Here is a 10,000-nt window from a genome sequence, read left to right on the forward strand (position 1 = left end):
AGTAGTAGTAGTAGTAGTAGTAGTAGTAGTAGTAGTAGTAGTAGTTGTATTTATTATTTGACTAGGGGAGTCCCAATAGGCATGGCCTTGTTACAGGGAACCCTAGGTCTCTTTCAGAACCTTCACTTCAGCCCGGTCCAACTCCTTTCCAAGGTCTGTCTCTAAAAGTCCGAGTGAGATGTCATTTCTTCTTTTCGTGCAGAATTCATGAATGAGGATACGGTGGCGTTGCTGAAGAGGACTTGTCGCTGGGCCGATGGATTGATTCTTAAACCAGGTTAGTTGGCGAGCAGAGGCGTTGTCTTGTTTTCAACTGATGGCTAAGTGTCCGTGATAATTCTCATGGCAGACATTAGCACCGTCTGTTCCATCATCATAATGATGGAACAAATATGCTAGATATTATCCACATGAACTGACCAGTTTAAGTGCAAACAGATATCTTGCTTGAGTATAGGGTAGCGAGGAATGCGAGCTGCAAAAAATCGTTCTGAATGCGAGCTGCAAAAAACCGTTCTGCATGCATTGGAAGTTCAGGCTTCTGTGGCTTCTGTAAGGTCTGTGTGAACAGAGGGCACATTCCACTGTATACTAACCTACACATACAAGACAGGAGTTGGCCTTTGTCATGTTGTACATGTACCGTAAAATCCCGCCAGAGCGACCCTACCTCCGCCACCCTTCGAGTGGTAGGTCCAGGTGGGGAGGGGCGGATGGGCGAGTCCTACTTGCCGCGTTCGGTAGTCCATGAGAAAGTACTCGCCCTACGAAAACTGTGTGTGTGTCTCGTACAGCGACCGAAGGTCAAGAGCAGGAAGTCGTACAGACCGATCAAATCCCAGGGTTTGTGCGATCCCTGGTCAGGAGTCGAGGGTGTGAATTGTTGCATACATTTCCAACCTGGTCAGTGACCAGTTGCGTACATTTCCAACCGGGTCGGTGACCAGTTGCGTGCATTTCCAACCGGGTCGAGCACGCGTCTGCAGTGCGGTACGGCATCACACTTCACAGAGCCATACAAGAAGTCAGGGAGAGGCGCATGGGAGAGGCCGGGCGCTTTGGCGGGATTTTACGGCACTCCTATATCTATTCAGTCCATTGTGTGTCTGTACGGCTGACCGTGGGGTGCTCATTCATTATGTTGTGACATTGTGCTTAGTTTTCGGGTGAATTCTTTGTCTTTGCGTTCCTGTCGGCCTTGTGTGTGTGTGTGTGTGTGTGTGTGTGTGTGTGTGTATGTGTGTGTGTGTGTGTGTGTGTGTGTGTGTGTGTGTGTGTGTGTGTGTGTGTGTGTGTGTGTGTACCTGCGTGAGTGAATGCGTGTGTGTACGGACTTGCATATTTTGTCCATGCATGTGTGTGATGTCATCAGATGCACCCGCCATCATTATGGATGTTGTGTTCCAGACTGTGTTCTCTGACACGAAAATGGAACCATTTGAGGTGAGGTCACTGCCAGGGATACTTCTACTGTATATTACCTTTAATCCATTCTGTGTTGTGGAAAGTTGAACAAACCGTGTCATATGTTGGCATTCTGAATTTTGTGTGCATGTAAGTCAATACCCCAATGGCCTGTGGAATGCCAGTCTTGGCTGCTGTTGTACATGTGTGTGCATAATACTATGTGTGTGTGTGTGTGTGTGTGTGTGTATGTGCACGTATGTATGTGTATGCATTATGTATGCACATGTATTTGTGTATGTATGTTTGTGTGTATGTATGGTGTTTGTACAGCTGTGGCATACATATTCCGACTTCAGCGGAGTCCGATTCCATTACATCATTGCTGCAGTGTAAGTGCGTCATGCAGATATTCAGTGATACTCACAGTGGAGTGCATTTTCTATCTGAGATTTGGTGGCTTTTTGCTTGCCTAAGTAGTAGTAAATCTGCCTTCAAAGAATCTGCTGAATTGGGATACAAATTGTTTGGCCGTGTCCTTTGTCCTGTGTGCCAGGTTGCCAAATCCATTCACCCTCCACACTAGTTTCATCCAAGCCCCAGCCGGAAGTAATTTCATTGCGTACGACTACATGCTGAACTGCAACATGACGGCCACTGCGTGCGCCTTTACTAAATGGCAGACTTTCAATGCTTCCTCACCGCTTGAAATCCATGTGCCCAAAGACGAGGTGAGTGTCGCCTGCGAATGTCCACGTGTAAGCATGCAGTGCTGTATGGCAGTGTGGGATAGGACATGCAGACTGTTTGTTTGGCCTTGATTATAGCCTGGAAGTTCACACACATACATGGTAGTAGTAATCTTTTGTCAGTACATATTTTAAGTTCCAGCTTGATGGAATCTGTTCACTTGCTGTATCCGCTATCAAAAGTTTCTGCTAAGCGCCTCAAATTTGCCTGGACCCATAGGCAGCGGCATATGAAATCCATAACATCGAGCATATTGCATTGGGTTAGGGTGGAGGGGGTGGGGGTGGGGGTGGGGATGGAGGGAAGGGCCGTCCACGAGTCGTTTCAAGATAGTGTACCTTACCAGACGTTCAGATTAGCAGTCATCGAATGACTAGAATTGCGGCCTCTGCCAAGATTCCCCCAAAGATACCATGTTCACCTCCTGCATCCAAAGGATGAGAGACAGAGAGACAGAGAGACAGAGAGACAAGCGGGCATTGTACCAGACATGTACAATGTATCCATCCTGGACTTGACACTGTACAGCGTTTGTGTTCATACACATGTACTTTGAGTATATCTATCTTCCTGTTTGTTCTTGCCTTTAGCTGTCTATGTGATGTGCCTGTGTGCTTTTACCTATTTGCTTCAGCATTTGAAAACTCCCACTCACAGTTTGCCCCTGCATCCCTTCAAGTACTACGTCCTAGCACCGGTACTAGCCAATGGCTGGACATTCCTGGGAGAAGGGATGAAGTTCTCAGTGGCCTCCAAGCAACGGTTCCAGTCGATAACCGGAAATGCAGGACAAGGACTTGAGGTAAATTGGAGACACACTGAGAGTATTCCCCATAGAGCATCATCTTCATCATTTTGCGAGAACTGTGGCAATACGCCCAGTCGGAGAAGGCAGATTTTGCCTGTGCTAATGGTGAAATAAAATATAGCTAAACAAACAAACAACTCCTTGGTACTAGCACCAGTACACATTGTGCATGCACCGAAAGGCATGCGGCAACCCAGTGTATGCAACTCCCACTTGTAGTGCTATCGGAATGCATTGATAATAACAGAAATGGCGTCAGGACGTGGCCAGCTCTTTGTCTAGCTCGCTTTACTGGATTCTGGACTGTATCACTTCAGGCTCAACTCGCACTGCAAACTTCCTTGTGTTTCCAACTTACTTACAAAAAGAATCCTCGGCCGAAAGGAAAAGCGCCATGTTATATAACACAGCACGGCAACAAAAAGCAAGTGTGAAACCAGAGACCCGGACCTATGGAAATGAGGTCTGATCTATCGCCGGACATGAATGCGTACAAAGAGAGCGTAAGCAGCAGGATGCCGAGGCACGTGACCACACAGCACGGCAATGAACATTACAGCCAGACTACTCCGAACATGAATGCAGGAAACCAGTACACGTGCACATGTTTGAAAAACTTGGAACTGTATATTACATACAGAAAGACCCTGGCTCCCCCTTTTTCCTTTATTGCATGTACCATCTCTCCATTTTTCACCCTCTATACAAATGTACTCCCCCTCCCCCTGTGCCTACTCCTCCCCACTTTTTGGTGCACTGAAGTGTCGCTGAAGCCGAGACCTCGGGTCGGCGGAGATGCTCCAGTTTTGCCACCACAGTTGAGCGTCAGCCACCTCTATCATGCAGTATTCTGTTCTCGAGGTTCATGGTTTCTCGAAAAAAAAGAAAGAAAGAAATCTGTTGCGGGCCAATACAGTAACTGACTACATGGACAGAGCATTCGTCATGTTTCCAATGTGTGGCTTGTTGGTCTAGGGGTATGATTCTCGCTTTGGGTGCGAGAGGTCCCGGGTTCAAATCCCGGACAAGCCCATTTTTTTCGTCCTGCTGGTGACAGTCATTTCTTTCTTCAGACTTTTCCCGTTTGCATCTTTCCCTCAAGCCAATGAATATTTAGTTCCATATTATTCTTTTTTTTGCAGTCTTCTGGCATGATTATTATGCTTTTAAAACGGTTACCAACCTTGTCATCATTCAATGATAGAACGTATATTTCCAACGTAGAAATGTACCTTGGAGTATTATTTTTGTCAGAGAAACCGATTGGACTTTCAGCCTTTCACACACTGCAACTTTGCATATCCGACCGGACAAGAAATCCAGAACTCCCTTGAGAAAAGCAAGATGCTGGCAAAGGTACAGTTGTTACACCGGGCCAATTGCAGAATACAAGGTGACACACCGTAATCTCGCAAACATAGGTTGTGTGTTGTGCTTGTGCGGGTGCATGCTTTCGTGTATGTGCGTGTGTGTGTGTGTGTGTGTGTGTGTGTGTGTGTGTGTGTGTGTGTGTGTGTGTGTGTGTGTGTGTATGTGGATGTGTACATATGTGTGTGTACATATGTGTGTGTACATATGTGTAGACAAAGTGTCTGTAGTCTTTGCTGTGTATGTACATAATATGTGTATGTGTGCACAGGTCACTCTAACCGGTACCAGTGGCGAGGAGATCAGTGTTTCCGCTCTGACACCCACCGGTGAAGTGCTCACTGCATCTGGAACTGTTGGAGCCTCACTGAAGGCTACCGTGGAGTGTGGCAGTGCCAGAGACTCCGCTGAAGCAGGACAGTGCAAGTTTACGTCCGAATAAAGATTCACGGAGCATGGATGACGGTATCACAGGTTGTCCAGTTACATGTACTGGGCTACTGCACCGTCACAGCAGCACAGTAGCAGCTGTTTAGTGGGACTGCAGTGCTCTGTGTAATACATTCACTGGTGCACGTCATACCCATGCTCTTTCTCATTCGGTCCGCCAGTGCAAGGAGTTATAGGTTCTTATTTGTCTCAAGTGTGAAGGGCTATTGTTTTACTTTAGAAGTATTTTTTTGAAGAAGAGGTTGGTATCACAGAAATATTTTTTACTTTAGAAATTATTGTTCAGTTCAATTATACAATGCTCTTTTCATTTGTTCAAGTGGTGCTGAAATTGCCTTTAAATTATTTATGATGTGGATAGGTTTTTTATACAAGTACAATGTAGGGGCATGTTTGATTGGTAAGGATCGGGATCCAGATCTCAGATCCGTCGGATCCTTCAGAGTCAACTGGACACTTTTTTTGGGCCTTGACTGTTGCCATGTTGACGAAGTAATAAAAAGTCGTACTTTAATACCGCGCCAGTTGTACAAAAAGTCAACAAGCTAGCTAGCTCTATCTCCATCCACGTGGCCGGCACGTGGGCGTACCACAATGTGTACAAAAACAATTTTTACCCGCCATATACGCACAAAGGTCACATTTGGATCCGTTGGATCCGGTCAACCCTGCTCCCCGAGGTGGGTTGACCGGATCCAAATCCGAAGGATCCGGATCCAGATTCGACCAATCGAAAGGGTGCGAATCCAGTGGATCCGGTGGATCGGGATCCCGATCCTACCAATCGAACATGCCCTAGGTAGCAACGTCTTCCCTCCTGATGCTCTCAAAGGAGACTTTGTCAACGTGACTACCATGCAGCATCACTGTCCTGATCCGGCATTGGTTGTGTTTCTCCTTATGCCGTTATGGTTCGCTTTAAACATTCCGGGAATTCCCCGTTGGGTAGTTTCCCATTTGACAGATTGTCACACACCTCTCAGACCCTGGTTTTGCTAGCAATCAGCGAGTGCTAGCTACTCTGAGTACATAATGACTATGTAGGCTGCGTGTGCGCATGACAATCAGCGGGAGGTTGCTGTGCTATACTGTACCTACTAGCAGCACTGCTAGGATTCCTCAATACTAATAGGGTGACATTGTTGTCTTCCCTAACTCACATGACACACGTGCAGTACAATCGGGCCCTGACAAGATAATACTGCTCACGATTATGTATGGTGGCATGTGCTATGGTTACGAAGCTTGAGTCCTACGACTACGTCCAGATCTGATCCAGTTCTGCGTGTAGTTCCCTGTATGCAGTGTCCGGGTTTCCTACTGACCATGAGCAAGTACACCGGTAGATCTACCCCATACTGGCCATAGTCTAGATCTACGAGTCGCTGCACTGCGATGATCATGACAGACCATCACAGCAGTCATTGTGAATTTGTGATGGTCTGGTACGGACATACATGGGATGGAAGAGACGGACTACGCGGTCTCTATGACTACCATGCTCTGCAGTTTGGGCTCCGCGCGGATAGACCATGACTGTACCAGTCAGTCAGTTCTCCTTCAAACTGTCGCACTTGACCCATGCTGTGCGTTTTCCAGTGCAGGTCTTCTGACTGTGTCCATGTGTAGAGACTGCGGTATGTGGTCTGAATGCGTGGCAAATACCCAAGACAATATTTTCACAAAAATCATCAGCCTCCTCGTCCATAATTACTTCTTCAAGTTCCAGCATCACCCTCAGGCTTGCTCTCAGTATCACTACTATCAGTCTGAAGATCTACGCTACAGTGACAACGGCGTGTTACTAGAAATACGTACCAGGATCCCTCACCGGCCATTCTTTCTTCAAGAAGCGGCAGCCGATGAACCGTGCAGTACTGTTGCTGTGCACGTCCAGTGTAGTGTGTTGGCGCACGCGAGTGTACCGGCCGGTTCGACACTTGAAGAGTTCAGTTTAGGCACACGGGCGGTGAATAATATACTCAGCCGTTAGCCTCGTCTTGTTACTGAAGTGACTTCTGATATTCCTGTGGCGTGGGCGCGAGAGATCTGTCTTGGCGCGGTGAGGAGAAACAGCAAGTCAGCGAACAGCAACAACAGCCGCAACTCCGATAGCGAGACGCACACGCACCGCAGTGTCCAGGAGCATGGCCGCCACGCTGAGTCCGTCTGGCGAGCGCATCAGCAAGATGGGCTACTTGTACCAGCAGCGTGTCAGCGAGCGCGGCAAGAGTCGTGAGGGAGCGTGGAAGCTCTACTACACGGTTCTACACGGCCTGACACTGCGATTCTATCGCGACGAGGACGCAGAGAAGGATCCAGCGTATTGCACCACGCCTCCAGCTAGCCTGGCCGATCCGAAGCTGTTGAACAAGGCTGGGTTCCTGGATGTATCGAACTGCCTGCTGGCCATTGATTACAAGTCACAGCGGTCCAACGGTCAGGAGAGCAAACCCGTGGCCGCTGCTGGGACTGCTGGTGGCAATGAGAGGCACAACGTGTTTTCATTGACTTGTCAGGATATGAGCGAGTATCGATTTCAAGCGGCTAACAAGGTCTCTGTAATGACTTGGGTTGCGAAGATCCAGGACTGCGTCTCCGTTGCTCTTGCGAATGGTGGGAGTGGTAGTGCTGGTAGCAGTGGAAGCAAGGCTGGTGGTGCTGAAGACGAGGCAGAGGAGGAGCGAGATCGAGTGGAGGCACTGGATATGCTGGTCAAGAGTCGTGTGACCCTGGAGCGGAAGAGTCGCAAGGCATCGCTGCGCACACGCAACATGCTCAGCCTGATGAGAACGTCCACACGTCCCGACTCTGCGGTGCTCGCCGAGGCATCCGAGGAGGGCGCTGTGACTCCTCCATCCACGAGAACGCCGAAAACATCACCAGCATCATCCCCAGTGAAAAAGCCCGGAAATCCGGGAGCCATGTCGCCCGCAAAGGACGATGAAGAGGATCCGCTCCTACCGGATCCTCGGCTAACATGCCTACACGAACAACTTCACGCAAGAGAGCAGCTATTAGAACAGCTGGAGAAGGAAGAGGAACAGTTCCGTGGACGCCATCTAGACAAGACCTCTGAGAAAGCATGCTCGTCGGGATCGGCATTTGAGCGCTGCCACTTCACGACGTGTATACAGAAAGAGTACTACCTGGTGCCGGGCTATCTGTCGTCGGCTGTGTCGGCCGGAGATGTGGTGACGGTGTACGGTCGCACGCGTGATGGCCGATGGCGCTGCCACTTTCACCGTCCGGGCACTGCCCTGCTGCACTGCGCCGCCAGCGGACGTCCCGGCTACGACATGAAGGTCGACAAACGCCCGGAGGCCAGCTCTGTTACGGCGGCGACCGACAAGGGTGCGGGAGGAGTTGGCGATAGCGGTGGTGGTGGTGGTGGCCGTGGCAAGGACAACAAACCCACGGCCGGCAACGGCAATGTAGCAGAGTCCCAGCCACCGCGCATCACAAACCCAAGCCTCACACGTTCCATACGCCAGGCCGATGTACCCAGCGGCAGCCCCAAGACGGATCGCAAGGGCAAGCGTGTTGATGTGGAGATCACGACATCGGCCACAACCAAGGACTATCCGATGGTTGGCTGCTTGCCGACCAGCATACTGCAGGGTCTGGGCGATGCAGAGCGCTTGATCAGCGAAGCAGCGAAATGTCACAGAGAGCAGGGGGGCTGTACGCCCGAGGACGTCCCGCTGCAACGTCCGTTAAGCTCTTCGTCGAGCCAAAGTTCTATACCGGCTACTGAGAGGATCTACTCTCGCCTATCCAGCCGTTCATCCGCCAGTCAGCCTGCATCGCCGAGATCAACTACGATTGAGACAGCCGAGAGCCCGGTGCCACTTCAGCTCAGTGACATACTGGAGACGAGCATGTCGACTGATTGGCCTGTTGAAAGCGACGTCAGAGAGAACTTGCTGCGCAGGGAGATCAGCGTGAGCGCTGTGAGACAACTAGGTCTGGAGATCCGACTGGGTAGTGTGCAAAGTTCCGACGAGGAAAGCGATAGCGACCATGAGTCTGAGCGGCCAGTTTCGGCCAGCTTGACAGCGACGGTTGAGAACGTACCGGGCACCAAATCAGACGAACACGCGTCCAGGCAATCAGCAGCGGCAGCACCTGCACAGGACAGTCTGTCCATAGAGAGTGCGCCACCAGCCGTCTCGAAGCGCAGCGCCAGCGCAGCAGCATCTCCCATGTCGTCGGGCTACACTACGCCACCAATCTCTGCCTCTGCCCCTGTCGCCAACTCAGCACTGGATGAAGATCAAGTGGACTTTAGTAGTTTACCTATCGGAAGGAAGAAGGCTTCCTCTTCTATCAAACCTAAATCACGCAGCAGATCAACATCATCAAGTGCACCGGAAGATGGGTTCTTCACACGCGTTACGCAGTTCTTTGGCCGTAACCGTGGCGACAGTTTTGAATTAGAAACAGTGTCCGAGCACACTAGACGTAACACCCCAGCTGCTGCGCGGCTTGATCGACGTGGCTCCAGTCCGAATCCACTGGCTACGATCGATGGCTCGGGGGAATCTCCCGGGGACTCGCGGAAAGCATCGGCACCTAATATTGAGGGAGTGCAATCGATACTCGTGAAGCCTCCTCGCAATTCACAGCGCACTGTGCTTCTGGAGGGGTTCCAGACGCAGACACCTATCATTGAGTTTGGTGAGTACACAATCATGGATGACGAGTGCGATCGCGTTCCCAACGGCACTGACCAGGACCCGCCGGCTATGCAGCCCAACGACCGGCAGGTGTTCATCTCATTCATCGAGCCGCGCAGCTGTGCCGAGAAGGCCGGCATGGTGGTGGGTGATGCTGTGTTGGAAGTGAACGGCACGAGCACCGACTCTCTCACGCCAGCCGACGTGAGTACTGCGTGTAGTGTATAGTGTTTGCTGACGTATTGTCTCTCTCCGTACTCTCTCTCCTCTCTCTCTCTCTCTCTCTCTCTCTCTCTCTCTCTCTCTCTCTCTCTCTCTCTCTCTCTCTCTCTCTCTCTCTCTCTCCTCTCTCTCTCTCTCTCTCTCTCTCTCTCTCTCTCTCTCTCTCTCTCTCTCTCTCTCTCTCTCTCTCTCTCTCTCTCTCTCTCTGTATTATATGCGCATGCTCGTTGTAAAATTAATCTGTCCTCGTCTTGTCCCGCAATGGACTCCTGTGTGGCTTGCACCGAACATAACACAGTGGCAGCGGTGGGATTCGAAT

The 10,000-nt window shown here is 50.3% G+C and overlaps 2 protein-coding genes and 1 non-coding gene across 3 annotated transcripts in view; all 3 read left to right on the forward strand.

Moving 5' to 3' along the window:
* LOC135817773 (uncharacterized) overlaps positions 1–5,166 on the forward strand; it is a 32,432-nt gene extending 27,266 nt beyond the window's left edge. The window contains exons 18-23 of the mRNA XM_065331014.1: positions 203–277; positions 1,373–1,443; positions 1,738–1,796; positions 1,961–2,135; positions 2,789–2,956; positions 4,602–5,166. Coding sequence (XP_065187086.1) covers positions 203–277; positions 1,373–1,443; positions 1,738–1,796; positions 1,961–2,135; positions 2,789–2,956; positions 4,602–4,772 — 719 coding nt within the window. The 3' untranslated portion in view covers positions 4,773–5,166. The remainder of the gene's footprint in view (positions 1–202; positions 278–1,372; positions 1,444–1,737; positions 1,797–1,960; positions 2,136–2,788; positions 2,957–4,601) is intronic.
* On the forward strand, positions 3,923–3,994 carry Trnap-ugg (transfer RNA proline (anticodon UGG)). The gene has a single exon. It is a non-coding gene; the product is annotated as a tRNA-Pro (tRNA).
* A 1,167-nt stretch (positions 5,167–6,333) lies between the features above and the next one.
* The window catches only part of LOC135817775 (uncharacterized), a 7,490-nt gene continuing 3,823 nt past the window's right edge, over positions 6,334–10,000 (forward strand). Inside the window, exon 1 of the mRNA XM_065331015.1 lies at positions 6,334–9,663. Within this exon, the coding sequence (XP_065187087.1) occupies positions 6,928–9,663 (2,736 nt within the window). The 5' untranslated portion in view covers positions 6,334–6,927. The remainder of the gene's footprint in view (positions 9,664–10,000) is intronic.

This window comes from Sycon ciliatum, chromosome 5 (genome assembly GCF_964019385.1).
Source record: "Sycon ciliatum chromosome 5, ocSycCili1.1, whole genome shotgun sequence".
Lineage (NCBI taxonomy): Eukaryota > Metazoa > Porifera > Calcarea > Leucosolenida > Sycettidae > Sycon > Sycon ciliatum.